Source organism: Moschus berezovskii, chromosome 10 (genome assembly GCF_049115385.1).
Source record: "Moschus berezovskii isolate FMDL1 chromosome 10, NW_MosBer_1.0, whole genome shotgun sequence".
NCBI lineage: Eukaryota > Metazoa > Chordata > Mammalia > Artiodactyla > Moschidae > Moschus > Moschus berezovskii.
This window is the reverse complement of record NC_142469.1, coordinates 107,625,764-107,643,557: the sequence shown is the minus strand read 5'-3', so window position 1 is coordinate 107,643,557 and position 17,794 is coordinate 107,625,764. Positions and strand designations below refer to the sequence as shown.

General features: G+C 44.4%; 1 protein-coding gene across 1 annotated transcript in view; it reads left to right on the top strand.

Moving 5' to 3' along the window:
- Positions 1–17,794, top strand: part of PDE10A (phosphodiesterase 10A) — a 266,588-nt gene that overhangs the window by 167,988 nt on the left and 80,806 nt on the right. Inside the window, exons 4-5 of the mRNA XM_055433314.2 lie at positions 10,626–10,746; positions 11,243–11,292. Coding sequence (XP_055289289.2) covers positions 10,626–10,746; positions 11,243–11,292 — 171 coding nt within the window. The remainder of the gene's footprint in view (positions 1–10,625; positions 10,747–11,242; positions 11,293–17,794) is intronic.

Genomic DNA, 17,794 nt, shown 5'->3' with positions numbered 1-17,794 from the left:
ATTGCATCTATGTTTCATGTGTGATACATTCAAAAGAACTTCTCTGGTACAGTGCAAATCACACAGATTTGAATTTGTTCTTTGCCAGTCTTTATCTGGGTGACCTTTTAAAATAACCTTGAAAAAACTCAAACGTAAAATGGGAATAAAATCTACCAAACCTAAGGTATGCAGTCAGAAGAGGATGAAAATACATAGTCTTTTATTCAGTTTTGGAATACCAAAAATAAAAATTTTAAAAGCAGAGGGAATTAATGAGAAGAAATTAATGGCCAACAATTTAAAATATAGGCTTAATTAATAATGCAAAAGATATTTTCTTAAACAGATCAATAAAGTAGACAGTTTTGGCAATGTATTTAAGAAATGAGAAAATAGCAAACATTAAGGGATGAGAAAGGGAAGAGAACTATAGGCAAAAAGGAGATTATTAATAATTTAGTAAGGACTCACATTAACATATACTCATGCACTTGAAAATTTAGACATAATGGCCAATACTAAGGAAATTATAAATTATTAAAGTTTATTGAAGGAGAGTTCAGAAAACTAAATATCTTGTTAACCAGTGGGAAAAAACTGAAAAGTTGGTAAAAGTCCCCTTAAAATGCATGATGCCTAAAAGTTTTTACTGGATGATTCCTCCAAAAATGATAAAGGAGAAAATTTCTACATTATATAAAGTATGTATTTCAAAAGCTAAAAAGGTAATTTCTCTCAAGAGGGAAGTTTATTCCTAAAACAAAAATTAAAGCCTTATACAAGATAGAACACAAATTGACCAGTGTTGCTAGTGCAGACTTAAGTGCGGGAATCTTAAGTAAGTAAATATAGCAGCACTCCCAGCGCCAAGGGTGGGGACAAGAGGGAGGATAGTGCAGTGATCCTGGGAAGAGATGAAGGTGGTGATGATGGAGGTGCAGAAATTTGGTAGATTGAATTCTGCACACATTTGGAAGGTAGAGTGAACAGGAACTGCTGACTAATTGGATGCTTGGTATAGAAAAAAAGACAGAAGAGAGAAACGATAGCACTGGGTTTTTGCCTGAGCAGATGGAACGTCAGGGTTGCCATCACTTAGATGGGAGTGTTTGCCGGAACAGGGAGCAGGGGTCACTACTGGGTCTGAGTCTTGGCTGTGCTGAGTCTGAGACCTTTAGTAGATTTCTCAGCTGAGATGTTCAGCGGTTAGCTGACTATTTGAGTCTGGAGTTTAGGGGAATGATCTGAGTTAGAGGTATAAATTTGAGAAGCCTTCGTAATAATGTGGACGATTAAGAACACCAGCATATAGGATGGTGTGTGACGTGCTGAGGCTGCGTGAGGTCACCTGGAAGGTGCGTGTGGTTTGAGATGAGAGGACCGAAGCCACCGGCCAGCCCTGGCGCAGGGCGTCTGCACGTCTTCAGGGAGAAAGGCCTGTGCAGCCTGAACGTAGGAGTCCATGGACTGGAGGCTAGCCCGGGGCCCGTCCTCCTGGAGGGGAGGAGACACCGTGTCCAGAAGAAGAGAGTGGTCACTGGTGTGTTAAACGCTGCCAGCATTTCAAGGGAAATGAAGCATGAGAGCTGGCATTTGGATCTGACAGCGTGGAGGCCATGGGCGGCTTCAATTAGAGCTGTTCCACTGGAGCGATTAGAGTTGAGGGGGAAGAGGAGAAATTGTAGGTGGCAAATACAGACAGTTGTTTTATGGAGTTTTACCTTAAAAGAGAGACGAGAAAGCGTTTGGTAGCTTGATAGGGAGGAGAAGGCAATGGCACCCTACTCCAGTACTCTTGCCTGGAAAATCCCAGGGGCGGAGGAGCCTGGTAGGCTGCTGTCTATGGGGTCGCACAGAATCGGACACAACTGAAGCGACTTAGCAGCAGCAGCAGCAGCAGCTTGATAGGGAGTTGGATGTAATTGACACATGACCCTCCTTAGTCTCAGGTGACCAGCAGAATGATTTGGTAGATGCACACACTGTGGACGATCGTCGCGATGGGCCTAGCTATCATCCGTCGCTGCGTGGGTATGAGCTGCTGCTTCCTGGTGATGCGGACTTGAAGATCTACTCCTCAGCAACTTTCAAATATCCAGTACAGTCTTATTAATTATAGTCACTGTGCTGTATCTTATAGCCCCAAGACTAACTTATTTTGTAACTTGAAGTTTGTATCTTTTGACCATTTTCCCCCATTTTGCTCACTCCCCACCCCTGAGATATTATTTTGTTTTTAAAACGTTTCATTTTTCTCTAAAAAACATGAAATAAATAGCAACAAATGCATACAGATGGAAGTAATCCAGTGGAGAGAAAATGTGATGATTCGGGTCAGAGGGGGCACTTGGTTGCGGCCACAGCTCTTGAGTCTCAAAGGCCTCCCCCGCCTTCTGCAGCCTCCCCAGCGAACTGCAGTCTTTTCCTTCACAGAAGACGCACGTTCATTCACTTTCTGTTTCTTTTCACAGCGTATCGTTTTTTAAAATAATTTTTAATTGGTTATAAGAAAAATATAACCAAAGAAACAAATAGAGGAAGAAACAGAGGAGGAGAAATAAAAATTGGGATCGTCGGTACTTTTCTATGAATAGGCAGACTAGCGGCTGTTAAACTTCCAGTTATGTGAACCTGGACCTAAGTCGGTCTTCACTTATGTAAAGTTGACCTTAGAAATAAAACAGTTGTTTTAACAGCAAGGTCTTTTTGTTTTTGTTTTCCCAGGAATAACAGGGATTTGCAATTTGGGATAAGCATGCTAAGGCAGAAACTATAAGCAAGCCTAGACAAAGAAGAGGAAAGGTCTTTTATAAAGGAAAAGGGGGAAGCTTGGCGGGGCTGTTGACAAGGGCGGAGTCCACTGGAGGAAACTGGGAGTGGGGTGTATAGTGGCTTTTTCATTGGCTGAGCTGTTGCTGGGTGGGGAGAAGATCTTCCGTCCTTTCCTGGGTAGTTAGGTGGTAAGGAACCTTCTTCCAGTTGGAGATGCAGGGTAGTCTCTTCCTGTTTGGGGTCTGCATGAGCGCTCCCTCTTCTGGTCTTGCCCACTCATTTAATAAGGTATCCTAAAAATAAATAAATATAGGACTCAGGTGCTGTGACCCAGTGGAGAAGAAGACAGAAAGCATGTCCTCTAAAATCTCCCTAAATGTAGTTCCTTTAATCAGGCTTTAGCTAAGAGGGCCTTTGAACACCTGGATATGACACTTGCAAACAAGGACCTGGAGGACAGGCAGGGCATCGCCCCGTTGATTATCAACGTAACTGTAGGACTGAGAAGCCAGAGGAACGGGCAGAGACGTAACGTGCCAGTTGGGTAAAGTGAAATTGTGGCATTTTGAATTTGAAATATCAAACAGCCTAAGAAGGATTTAGCCCTGATGCTGGGAAAGACTGAGGGCAGGAGGAGAAGGGGACGATAGAAGATGAGATGGTTGGATGGAATCGCTGACTCAATGGACATGGGTTTGGGTGGACTCCAGGAGTTGGTGACGGACAGGGAGGCCTGGCGTGCTTCAGTTCACGGGGTTGCAAAGAGTCGGACATGACTGAGCGGCTGAACTGAACTGAACAAGGATTCCCCACCCTGATGGAAGAATCACCCGCTTTCCCGAGGAATACTGGCGGGAAGCCTGCCAGCAGAGGCTGTGTTTTCCAAATAGCACAGGGCAAAATAGCCTCAGGCACTCCAACGTGAGTTTTGTGAAACTCAAAGCAACATTTCTTACTAAGCACAGTATTGTTCGTTTCAGCTAAATGTGAGTTTGCAGCTTTCACTGCTAGTTACCAACTAGAGCCAGAGAAACCTCGGAAACCTGTGTGGAGAAGCAGCTCTCAGCACCTTGGCTTCCGCAGAGACTGAGTGGCAGAGTATTCCCTGTGTAGCTGAATGCGTCAGTCTGCTGTGAGAATATGTTTCATGCTATTTACATACTGGAAAATGGTGGCTAAAGACAGTGATTTTTGTTTGCTCGTGCTAAGGATGAAACCCGTAATCTTAACGATAGACACACAAACCATCTGTCTATTATGGTTTGTTCCTGATCAGTGATAATAAAATGATATTGGTGATATATAGAAGAACACAGATCCTATTAATCACGATGATAGTGATTAAACACACTGTCAAGCCATTATGATATTTTTAAAATGGGAACCGAACACATTCTTCTTTCACAAGGTTCTATATTGTTACCTGTTTTTTAAGACCATTCCTGGCAACCAAAACTCTGTTTTAGACAGTGTAGATGTTAAAAAATATTAACAACGGAGAAACTGTATGAAGCTGTTGATCTTAGTATAGTTTGTTCTTGGCAACAGAAGGGAAGGAAGGAAAGCAGTGCTTAGTGGCTCTGTTGTGTCCAACTCTTTGCAACTCCATAATCTGTAGCCCGCCAGGCTCCTCTGTCCATGGGATTCTCCAGGCACGAATACTGGAGTGGGTTGCCATTCCCTTCTCCAGGGGATCTTCCAACCCAGGGATTGAATCTGCATCTCTTTAGTCCCCTGCACTGGCAGGCAGATTCTTTACCACAGGTGACGCCTGGGAAGCCCCATCACAGAATCAGAAGCTAATTAAAGTCCATTGTTTTGGGCACATTTCTTTGTTGCGTGAAACAAGAATATAGTAATGATCTAGTCAAAGAACAGTTGTGCATAAAATCCAGTTTCTCCTAGATCGTATTTATTACATTAAAGATGGCAACAGAATCATAGTGTGTGTTATTTGGGCTTCCCAGGTGGGGTTTCTCTGGTGGCTCAGATGGTGAACAATCTGCCTGCAATGCAGGAGACTTGTGTTCCATCTCTGGGTTGGAAAGACCCCCTGGAGAAGGGTATGGCAGTCTCCTTCAGTATTCTTGCCTGGAGAATTCCATGGACAGAGGAGCCTGGTGGGCTACAGTCCATGGGGTCACACAGAGTGGGTCGGACATGACTGAGCACACGTTTTTGCCATAAACATTATCACTGTTTTCTTGTGTATTACTTTCTCCCCGCTGGGATTTCAGTTCCATGAGTGAGAGAGCCTTATCTGATACTTATAAAGTAGTAGTGCTTGACACATTGCTGAGGAAATATTTGTTTAAAAAGACTTATTTACATATTGACATTCACAAATACATCCACTGGATAAAGCACTTAGGTACATCTTTTGTTTCTTTAACTTTCTCTTCATTCATCTGCTCCTGATTGCTTAATTTTTTTCTGTGAATAGTCTTAGACATATCAGAAATGTTTACTCCATGAGTGACTTGAAAATGTTTTATCTCATGGACTTATTTTCCTAAATTAATTTATTATCATGAAAAGCCCTTTCATCTCTTGGACTTTTTTTGCCGTAAATTAAATTAGTTAAAATAGTCCTTTGAAAACTTAAGTATTCTTTAGGAAAGTTAGTTTTTAAAAGGTCCTTCTAGTCAAGACTATGGTTTTTCCAGTAGTCATGTATGAATGTGAGAGTTGGACTATAAAGAAAGCTGAGTGCTGAAGAATTGATGCTTTCAAAGTGTGTTTTGGAGAAGACTCTTGAGAGTCCCTTGGACAGCAATGACATCCAACCAGTCCATCCTAAAAGAGACCACTCCTGGGTGTTCATTGGAAGGACTGATGTTGAAGCTGAAACTCTAATACTTTGGCCACCTGATGCGAAGAACTGACTCATTTGAAAAGACTTTGATGCTGGGAAAGATTGAAGGCAGGAGGAGAAGGGGACAACAGAGGATGAGATGGTTGGATGGCATCACCAACTCGATGGACGTGAGTCTGAGCACGCTCCGGGAGTTGGTGATGGACAGGGAGGCCTGGCGTGCTGCGGTCCATGGGGTGGCAGAGAGTTGGGCACGACTCAGAGACTGACTGAACTGAACTGATTCAGTACTATTGTTGTTGCTTAGTTGTGTCTGACTCTTTGCGACCCCATGGACCACAGCACCCCAGGCTTCCCTGTCCATCACCAACTTCCGGAGCATGCTCACACTCACGTTCATCGAGTTGGTGATGCCTTCCAACCGTCTCATCCTCCGTTGTCCCCTTCTCTTCCTGCCTTCAATCCCTCCCAGCATCAGGGTCTTTTCCAATGACTTGGCTCTTCACATCAGGTGGCCAAAGTGTTGGAGCTTCAGCTTCAGCATCAGTCCTTCAGTGAATGTTCAGGGTTGATTTCCTTTAGGGTTGATGGGTCTGATCTCCTTGCAGTCCAGGGCACTCTCAAGAATCTTCTCCAGAATCACTATGTCATGTAAAATTTTATTTCTCTCTGGGTGACAGAGTGGCTTTTCCCTGGTCCCCAAGGTGTGTTCCAGATGCCCTCAGGCACCACAGCACCCTCACAGGGATGGTGTAGGACATGGCGCAGTTTCATGGGAAGCAAGACCATCTGTCAGAGCTTGGTGGAGCTCAGTTTCAGTGCTTGGCTGACATAGTTCCGAGTTTCATATTGGGTCACTACAGTCCTGTCAGTGGAGTATCTCTGCAAATCCTTTATGTGTGTGTGTATGTGTGTGTGTGTGTGGTTTCTCTAATGAAAAGCAAGTACTGCTTGAAAACCAACGTGGAACAGAAAATGAGGGTGACTGTGTCCAGTTGGATTATAAGGTTTCCAACTGCCCAACTCATTGAACCTTCGAGTTCTGACTCCTCTTGATTGAGAAATGTCTGTGATACTCAGCGCATACTTTATATGGGTTCTTTTAATAAAGGCAGTGGTGAAAGGACTGTGCGAAGTTGAAATGCTGTGCAAACACAAGTTCTTAACAACTTCACTAATATACTGTTGTAATTTCCTATTAGTCAAAACATAGAACTGAAAGTTTATTCAACTGAACTGAATTGATCCCTGGGTAAAACTTCATCATGTTTCCGTGAGAGAAGTGTCTTAGCTGACTTTCATCCCCACTTGTTTCTCCTGCCTTTCCTCTCATAATAGTACTCATGAGCAGCAGACAGCCGTAAGGCTGAGGCCCAGTAATTGTTATTATTATTCATATTTATATATAATTTAACATTTTTAGTATATTGTGATTTGAATGATCCACTAACTGTGAAGGTGTGTGTATTAGTCGTTCAGTCGTGTCCAACTCTGCAACCCCATGGACTGTAGCCCACCAGGCTCCTCCGTCCATGGGATTCTCCAGGCAAGAATACTAGAGTGGGTTGTCATTCCCTTCTCCAGGGCGTCTTCCCAAACCAGGGATTGAACTCAGGTCTCCTGCATTTCAGGCAGATTCTTTACCATCTGAACCTTTAATATTTGAGAGGTAATATTATGTTAGCATAATTTAGTAATCATAGTTAAATATTTTGCTTTTATGGTAAATATGCAATTATTGCTAATCAAAGGAAACAGGGTCTACTAAAAGTAACCCATCTATTACTTTCAAGATTAGAATTTGAAGTTTAATATAAACAGCAACAGAATTTGAGGTCATAGATTGCCACAGAAGGTTACTGTTGAAAGATATCTTAAATACAGTCTATTTCAATGTTCTTATTAAGCAAATGAGAAAAATGAAAGCTCAGAGACTTGAAAGGAAACCTCATGATAAAGTGTCCATAACCCCAAGTGTCTCCTGTTTTCGCGTGTGTGTGATGACCCGTTTCCTGTCCCAAAGAGATGGAGAGCAGCTGGCCACAGATCTCAGCACTGCATTCCAGTCACACTGAAGGGCCTGTGCTCAGAATTGCATCGTGAGAGAGAAGTCAGTCTGCTATCATTTTTACAGGGACTCCTCTGCTGAGTGACTGAAAGCCCACCTTGAAGCAGGAGGTCGCCCTATTTCAGTTGCAGGGACACTGTGGCCAGGTGCTTGATGCCGGCTGAAGACCTCCGCTGGCCAAGTCATTCTGATCACAGCTTCAGTTCTGTCCACTATGCTAACAGCACCCGCCTGGTCTCTGGTTAGTATACGTGGCCTCCTGTCCCCTGTGAGGCCAGCATCCCATATGCTCAGTGAATCAGGAAAACCCGTTGAACGGCAGTGGTTCCCAGAGTCACCCGTGGCCCACACCTCCAAGCTCTGCACACAGGCCGGCGCGGCCTGGGGAATGTACTTGTCATGACCTTGAGGAAGGGAGCGTCCACTGGATATAGCTAAGGGGCGGGTCACTGGGTCTGACAGGAAGAATCTGCGCTAGCCTTCCAGTCTCGTCCAGATTAGAATATACACCGGGGAAGTTCTGATTTCCATTGGATATAGCTAAGGGGCGGGTCACGGGTCTGACAGGAAGAATCCGCGCTGGCCTTCCAGTCTCGCCCAGATTAGAATATACACCGGGGAAGTTCTGATTTCCATTGGATATAGCTAAGGGGCGGGTCACGGGTCTGACAGGAAGAATCTGCGCTAGCCTTCCAGTCTCGTCCAGATTAGAATATACACCGGGGAAGTTCTGATTTCCATTGGATATAGCTAAGGGGCGGGTCACGGGTCTGACAGGAAGAATCTGCGCTAGCCTTCCAGTCTCGCCCAGATTAGAATATACACCGGGGAAGTTCTGATTTCCATTGGATATAGCTAAGGGGCGGGTCACGGGTCTGACAGGAAGAATCTGCGCTAGCCTTCCAGTCTCGTCCAGATTAGAATATACACCGGGGAAGTTCTGATTTCCATTGGATATAGCTAAGGGGCGGGTCACGGGTCTGACAGGAGGAATCCGCGCTGGCCTTCCAGTCTCGTCCAGATTAGAATATACACCGGGGAAGTTCTGATTTCCATTGGATATAGCTAAGGGGCGGGTCACGGGTCTGACAGGAGGAATCCGCGCTGGCCTTCCAGTCTCGCCCAGATTAGAATATACACCGGGGAAGTTCTGTTTTTCAGCTGCATTCTGTGTCAGCCTTTGGGGGAACGGTGCAGATTTCAGCTGTCCCGAGTGCAGGCCCACTGAAGCCAGTACCTCTGTTTAATGCACCCCTCCTCCATCTGCCTGGTCCAGTGCTGTCTTTATTCTACCCGAGCCGCCCCCGTGAGGTTCATCCTCACTTCTTTCCCAGATTTCTACATGTGAGTGAAGTCGCTCAGTCATGTCCGACTCTTTGCCACCCCATGGGCTGTAGCCCACCAGGCTCCTCCATCCATGGGATTCCCCGGGCAAGAATACTGGAGTGGGTTGCCATTTCCTTCTCCAGGGGATCTTCCCGACCCAGGGATTGAACCCAGGTCTCCTGCACCGCAGGCAGACGCTTTACCCTCTGAGCCACCGGGGAAGCCCAGGTTTGTATAGGTTAGCTGAACCTCATCCATCTCATCTCTTGAGAGTTTATCCTTGGTACTTCATTTTCTGGGGTCTGCCTGGACTTGGGTCTGTTAATAAATAGGTCAGCAGCAGAGAGAGGTGGTGGACGACCAGCATCCTTCTACAAGGCAGCCAGGGGCGCTTGGCAGACCCGCCCTTCACGGTTCTAGGCTTCACTGGAGCCTTTCCGTGTCTCTCATGTCCCTGGATCCTTCCGTCCCTGACCATCCTGTTTAAAAAGCCGTCCTTTCCTCCAAAGCCGATTACCGTCAGCCTTCCCAGGTCTCCTGTCTGCGTCGTGCCCATCACCTTCCATCACACTGCGTAGCTTGCTTACTTATTCTCTTCCAGCTGGAAAGTAAGTTCCTTGAGGACTCTGTGCAGGCTCTGGCATTTCTCGTGTTGGGAAGAGTGCCTGTGTGTGGTAGTGGATCGTCAGCTCTGGCAGCGCGTGTCTGTGGAACGGCTGGCTGATGGCTTCGTCCGTTCTTCTGTGTATTCGTCCCGCAGAGGGATGAGTGCAGGGCTCAACAGGAACACCGAGCGGTAGGGCTTTCGGAGCGAACGGTGGCTGAGTGGTCTTGTGAGTGAGGGAGAGAGAGACAGAGATGGCCTGAGATGGTTTCCGAAGCAGACGATCACCACGTTTTGCAGAGTTCAGAGACCACCCTGGGAGAAGCCTTTAGTCCAAGTGCACTGGGAAGCCCCAGGAGTCTGTCGAGCCTCAGAGTGAGAGAATTTTATTTTAAAGTTCACCACGTCCGTGGTTTGGAGAGGAGGCTTGGGAAGGCACGCTCGGTGGCACAGAAGCTCACCAGAAGATGGGTCTTCAGTCCTTTGAAGAAGACACAGCGTCGGGTGTAGCCTCCACCGTCTTCCCTGACCTGTGTCCACCGGCGCCTGCCCTGGCGCCCCAGTGCAGCCAGCACCAGGGCTTGCTGTGGGGCTGCTGCTCTCGCAGGGGCGGCCCAGTGAGCGCCTCCCGCTCCTGTTCCAGTGGCAGCGTTGAGATCAGACTCGCAGGGGTCCAGAGGTCACTGCATGGACCCCAGTGAGTGGAGAGTAATAAACAAGCGTTGTTTCACCCAGTGCAGTGTGTCAGTTGGCAAATTCCCTAACTGCCTTTACTGATCCAGCTTGCTTGATCACATTGTATTAAAACTTCAGAAACAAACTTGTAACATTCTATATTTTAATATAAATATTCATTCATGGAGTCTATAGGTATCCTAAGTTGTAGCAATTTTAACTTTCTATTTGCATGGTCCATCATAATAATTAAATCATGCTCTATAAAAACATCATGAACAGCTAGTATATAATATAAAGCCATGTATATTAATTGCATATGTGACAAACTAAGGAATTTTTATTTTTTTATATTTAATTATGCCTCTTTTTTTTATTCAAAGTATCAAGATACAAATATGCAAGGAGTTGTGTATGAACTAAACAGCTATATAGAACAACGGTTGGATACAGGAGGAGACAACCAGCTACTCCTCTATGAATTGAGTAGCATCATCAAAATCGGTAAGGAATGCTTTACGTTCCTCCTGGTAGAAAGATTATACCAAAGTAAATTGAATTGTGTTCTCCTCACTGACATGTAGGCATCTGTATCACTCTTTTTGGTTGATGCTTATATTATATTGGTTATTCAGTATTATGAATGTCATTTGTCTATTTTCAAATGCTTTAAAATTAAATATGTCTCAAATTTTAAAAACATTTTCTAATAATTCTAATATTTAAACATTGACCAATATATTATTACATAGTACGTTGCTGTGTGCCTTTGAGAATGTCACATCTTAAAAACAGAAATAGCTAATGAAAAGAAATGAAAATATGCTAAGTATGCAATTCAGTAAAGCCATAAATTATTTAGTTCAGTTTACTGTATGAAAATTAATTATGCTAACGGATCTATTTTAAAGACTCATGTTTGAAGTCTCACCTTAGAGAATTCATGCATGTTATATTCTCCCATTGAGATTAGTCTCTTCCTTTTTTATTACTTTGGCAGCCACGAAAGCTGATGGATTTGCACTGTATTTCCTTGGAGAGTGCAATAACGTAAGTACCTAAATTTAGATTTAGGTGTTCCAGATAAGAGAATGTCATAAGCTTTAAAATTATGTTACAGACAACAAACGTGACATAATTAAGTACTTTAACCAGCATTTTCTATTTTATTTCTGTACGTGGTGATTACCAGTTGAGTATTTTACCAACGTGGTGACGTCTAGTCATGAAAATGTCAACATTTTTGTTGTTTTGGTTTGGCCTGTGGTGTGCTGTTCCATGAAGGGCGTCCAGGCTCACTGCTCTTTCACCACTGCGGGCTGGGGTGTCGGGGGCAGTCTACGCGCCCTTTTTCTTCACGCAATCTACAGTAGAAGCGGAGGAGAGCAGGCGTCTTATGTGCTTTTGTGGACTCTGTAACGCTAGCTCTGCAAAGTGCTGGGGCGGACTTGCTGCGTGTCGATTCCGGAGCTGTGGGGCGGTGACCCGGGCTGCTCTGTGGTTGCAGCTGCTCAGGGGTGCCCGGTCCACCTGTCAGCAGGACAGGCTGGACCCTGTGTTTCTGGACTGACTCACTTAAAGCACCGTCTGCTGTCAAGTGCAGCTTGCTTAGACACTTTCAGAAGTGTTGCAGGACATTCGGTTGCTGGCATTTGATTTTGTGTTATGGTATTAACACTTATGTAGCATTTTAGAAAACTACACTGAACCGGCAACACTGACCTTCATAGGTTAGGTGGATGAAACTCAGTTATAACATTATTTTGTAAACTTTTACTCTGTATTTCTTATGTGTTAGGCCTTGTTACTTGAGATTGGGTATGTATATTTGCAATGTGATACTTATTTTGTGAATAAGCAAAATGTATGCTATTTGTAGGAGAAGGAAATGGCAACCCACTCCAGTGTTCTTGCCTGGAGAATCCCAGGGACGGTGGAGCCTGGTTGGCTGCCGTCTATGGGGTCGCACAGAGTCGGACACGACTGAAGCGACTTAGCAGCAGCAGCAGCAGCAGCATGCTATTTGTATTATATAAAATGTTAATAGGAATAGAGACACAGTCCTCTGATGTTTTTAGCAGTCTTCATGAATAGTAGAGCAGTCCAAGCCATGGAAATCATTGCACAGAAAGTCCTTACTGGCTGGATGCCCCTACTCACAGCTGACCTCTTCATTTCTACAACTCTTGCTCCCCTTACGTTGTGATGATCTGTGTTACAAGGTTAAAAGCTCTTTAGGATCAGGACCCGGAGAAGGCAATGGCTCCCCACTCCAGTACTCTTGCCTGGAAAACCCCATGGATGGAGGAGCCTGCTGGCTGCAGTCCTTGGGGTCGCTGAGGGTCGGACACGACTGGAGTGACCTCGCAGTAGCAGCAGGAGAAGGACCGCTCCTTGTTCATTTATGTAATCACCTGTATTCTCTCTCCTTTTGTTTCATGTAAGCAGTCAGCAAGAGGGTTTATCAAATAGAATTATTCCGATATTACTCCTACTTGTAAATGCTTTCTGTTTTACGTACTGGTAGTATTTTAAAATGATGAAGCCACTGAAATAACGAATAGATTTCTGTCCTAGTCATTCTAAGATTTTTTTTCTAAAATTTGAAATTTTTATTTAAAAACCAAGACTTCCTTTTGAAAAATTGGTATATAATTTACAATATATATTTTTTTAATTTTTAAATTGAAGGATAATTGCTTTACAGAATTTTGAGGTTTTGTGTCATGAATCATCAGCAAGAATCGGCCGTAGGCGCAGCCACGTTCCCTCCCTCCAGGGCCTCCCTCCCAGCTCCCTCCCCTCCTCCCCTCAGCCTGCTGCAGAGTCCCTGTGTGAGCTCCCCGAGCCCACAGCACATTCCCACTGGCTACGTTTTGCAGACGGTGTCGTAACTCTCTGCTTCTCTCTCCCTTCGTCTGCCCCCTCCGTCCTCTCCTCCCGCCTTGTCCAGAGGTCTGTTCTCCGTGTCCGTGTCTCCGTTGCTGCCCTGAAAATACACTCATCAGGGCCGCCTCTGCAGACCCGACATACACACGTTGGTGTACGCTGCTTCTATTTCTCTTTCTCGCTTACTTCACCCTGTATAATGAGCTCTAGCTTCGTCCACCTCATCAGAACAGATTCAAATGTGTTCCTTTTTATGGCTGAGTAGTATTCTGTTGAGTAATGTACCCCAGTTTCTTTATCCATCCATCTGATGGACATCTAGGTTGTAAATGTAGATGTAAATGTAGCTGTAGTTGTAAATGCAGATGTAAAAAATAATTTACAGTAATTCTCCTGATTTCTGGTATGCATATTATCCTGTAGCTACAGTGGTCCACATTACAGATTTCTGGTATGCATATTATCATGTAACTAACTACAGCTGCTAATGCTAAGTCACTTCAGTCGTGTCCGACTCTGTGCGACCCCGTAGACGGTAGCCCACCAGGCTCCTCCGTCCCTGGGATTCTCCAGGCAAGAACACTGGAGTGGGTTGCCATTTCCTTCTCCAATGCATGAAAGTGAAAAGTGAAAGTGAAGTCGCTCAGTCGTATCCGACTCTTCATGACCCCATGGACTACAGCCTACCAGGCTCCTCCACCCATGGGATTTTCCAGGCAAGAGGACTGGAGTGGGTTGCCATCGCCTTCTCCCAACTAACTACAGCAGTCCAGGTCTTATCACTCCTTCTCTGACGTCTCCACACAATCCGCAGGGATGGTCCACAGCAGCTGTGTTTGTATTGCGACCCTTGACCTTCAGTCACAGCTGTTTGTGACCCAAACTGGGACCAGTAGATTCCCTGCTGACACCTGGGTTGCGGACTCAGCGTTCTGGCTGTTCTACCTGGAAAGAAATGATATGAACCCTAGGCCAAGGCGAGGCTGCCCCGTGGGCTGGCCCTCTTCTGCTCTTTGGAGGAGGATGGGAAGGTGGGGAGAGCTTGTCTGTGGAGGTGGAAAGGGCAGACAACTGGGAGCCTGGTCCACTGTGCAGGAGCCTCTAACAGGGCCTGGCTCGGAGCTGGGGTTTAGGTTCCCAGACCACCTGCTCTTAATCACTTGGCTATACTTCTCTACTCCATTGTTGCAGACTTCTGCCTGATGACGGTTTAGAAAAAGCTTTTGTAGCGCGAAGATCCCAAATGTAATTCTGTTGTGGTTTAGTTGCTAAGCTATGTCCGACTGTTTGCAACCCCGTGGACTGTAGCCCACCAGGCTCCTCTGTCCACGGGATTCTCCAGGCAAAAGTGCTGGAGTGGGTTTCCATTTCTTTCTCCAGGGGATCTTCCCAACCCAGGGATGGAACCCGGGTCTCCTGTGCTGGAAGCGATCTGCATTGCTGACTGAGCCCCAGGGAAGCCCCTAAAATATAATTCTGCATGTATCTAGTCCATTCACTTTGTAGCCTAACTGAGGGATTGGTAACGTCTTCCCAGGCTTTAGTTGGCGCCTCCTTCTAAACCCCTAAGGTCAGCAGATTGACTGTGTGATCCTCTCCAGGCTGATGGAGTCTCTACCCCTTTCTTCCCCACATCTCAGGGACCAAGTGTGTTCTGTTTGCTAGTGCAGCCCTAGGAGCAGCAGGGTGTAGAGCGAAACAGTAGCCTTTCCTGAGCTTCCTAAGCCAGCTTCCACTCTGCTGTGCTTTCCTAATGTCTGATCCTTCTCCTTCACAGAACTGAGCTGAACCTGTAATTACGTGTTTATCTGTGCCTTGTTTGATTATTTGCTTATCCAGTTTTCTCTCCAGCATATAAGCCTCGCAAAGAGACCTTTCTCCCCGGGAGGGTAACTTTAAGGGATGACGACTGGGCTGTGCTCCCGTAACTCATATTATTCCTTTGGTCCCTTTCAGTGGAGATTCTTGAGGTTGTTCCTTCCCCGTTCTGTTTCTCAAGATCAGATATGTGCTTGTTTCTGCCATTCACCGAAGGTACCACCAGTTGAAGTCTATTTTGATTAACTTGTATATTTGAGATTTTCTTCCCGACCACTGAGTGGTATGGATTCAAGCCTCACATCCACACGATGCACAGTTAGAGCTTCTCAGATGAGAATTTTATTTTCTCTGCAGCAATAAATTCAAGGTCTTCTGGTTTCCTTGTCACCCCCTTGCAGCTGTAGGTGTCTTCACTCTTCAGACTGAGACGAGCCCATAGCCCTGGGCTGGTCCTGACCCGCGTGGGGGTCTCCTATTAGACGTCCCAGTAGTGAGGTCTCAGGCCTTGCCTCTGGTCTCCTGTTAGCCACCCGGCTCTGCTGAGGTCGGTACAGTTGACCCTCGAACAAATCCATGTGTCACTTTGCTGCCGGCCCTCAGAATCCACAGGTCCACGCCTGCACATTCGCTCAGCCGTGGATGTACAGCGCTGCTGGGGGTCTATTGAAAGAGATCTGCATGTAAGTGGATCCACACAGGTCAAACCCATGTGCTTCAAGGGTCAACTCTGTATCTAGGCTTTAGTTGATGCTCTCAAGGAAAAAAAAAAATTGGAATTTGCTCACCTCCCAGAGTCCCTTTGTTTACTTCCTTTTAGATTTCTTTGGATCCTTCCAATCTTCTCAGCCCAGCAATGCCTTATAAAATATTTGTGAAATATTCTTTATCCAGCCTTTAAATAATTTTGCAATTGTTTTTTTCAGGAGTGTCAAATTATCTAGTCTGCCATATTGCTTGCAACAGATGTTGACATACTTCTAAAATGTAAGCTAACCGTGTGAAATAAAGTAAAACATTGTTTTTGCATAGATGAGGAGATACATGTATATTTTCTTATATTTCTTCCTTTGTACATGAAAGACAACATATTATAGAAACTTATCAATGTTTTTAAAAATTATCTCTGGATTTTGAATCATAGAAAGTATTTCTTAGTGACTCACTTTAATCAAAACAAAATGTATACACTTTAGTGACAAAATTATAATAATGCAACCCAAATACACTGTGATAAAAAATGTAGTCTTGATATCAATAAATATTAATACAAGGATTAAGATAGACATGGCATGGACTAAATCATTCTTATAAAAGTATTAATTTCTTTTTTCACCAATGAGAATCAGTACAAATAATTTAATTTCTGAAATTGTTACATTGAAAAATATAGCTTAAATAATATTTAAATACATCAAAAGTATACTGTGGAATTTAAAACCAACATTCATATTACCAGAGAGAAAAAAAATTAAAACACCGAAAGTTTAGGAGATGGTAGGAAACAACTTAAATGAAATTAAAGCACTAAAAATAATACAGTAAATATGATTATTGAACTCATTTTGAAGCTAATTTAAAAGACAATGAAACAATAGAGTGGAAAATAGCAAATTATGAGAGCATACTTACAAATGTGAAAATGTAGGTGAAATGGACAGATTTTGAGGAAAATAGAAATTGTTCCATTTGGTGAGAGAAAACTATCCAAATGATGATGGAAAACCAATAGACCAGTAAGTGGAAGAAACTGAACGCAGTGTGGAAATGATGTTTGGCGTTTTTTTTTTAAGCCAGTAGGACATTGACAGTGGTTTTCAAGCACCAGCACTGGAAGGCCATCGTTCCATCGGAGACACAGCGGGTGATGAACCAGAGTTGGTTCCTTACTCTGAGCTCGCACTCAAGGGCTGAAGACAGCCCTTCAGAAGAGGGAATGCCTGGCTGGCCACACTGTTCCAGAGCTTGGGAAGAAAAGGGAAGCTCCCCAGTTAGTGGTTCAGTTTTCCAAAGAGTTTTGAATTGTTTGAGTTCCAATTCACTAATTTGGGATTTTGACAAGATTCTCAAACCTTCTGAATCTTTGTTTGACCTCCATTGGTTAAGCGCTATGTCTATGCATGTCATTTAACAGGCCATTTTAGATGCCAGCCATGTACCAAAATCTGTGTTGAATTTACTGAGCCTACAAATAAATAAAAATCACCCCTGTCCTCAAAGAACGTACAGTCAGTAGGAGAAATGAAGAAATACACCGTTAGTTATACTGCAAAATGACATGTGAGCAGAGAGGAACCCAGGTGCTCTGGGGCCCTGCCTCTTGATTGGCTGGTGGGGTCTGGGGTTGGCAACACTGAAATGAGCTTGGATGTGAGCTCTGTTTGAACAGAGCGTAGGAGACCTCTCCCTCAGCAGACAAGAAGGGAAAAGGAAGGCAGAAGCAGTCTGTGAGAAATCTAGCAGAGGAAGCTTTTTGTGTTCTGACCAATATCAGTGTTCGGCGCATAGTACATACAGGGTGCTCTTGAAATTCTTGTTGGGCAAAACTGATTTTTCCATGATTAAGATTTTGTTCTTAATACCTAGTCACATACCTCAGTTACTATGTAACATACTTTATAATGTTCTAATATAGTTTTTTTTCTTTATATTACCTATAAGAGTATTTTGTGAAAGCTGAAAAAAATTCGTGATCTCTAATTGTTGGTCAGACTTTATAATTCATAAAGTAAGTTCATAGATAGCTCTTTATGTATTAGTTTGGAATAGCAGTGTGACTTGGTCAGTGAGCGGTGGACTTCAGTAAGAATTATGCAAACAAAGTCAGGAATCTGGCTCACGTTCC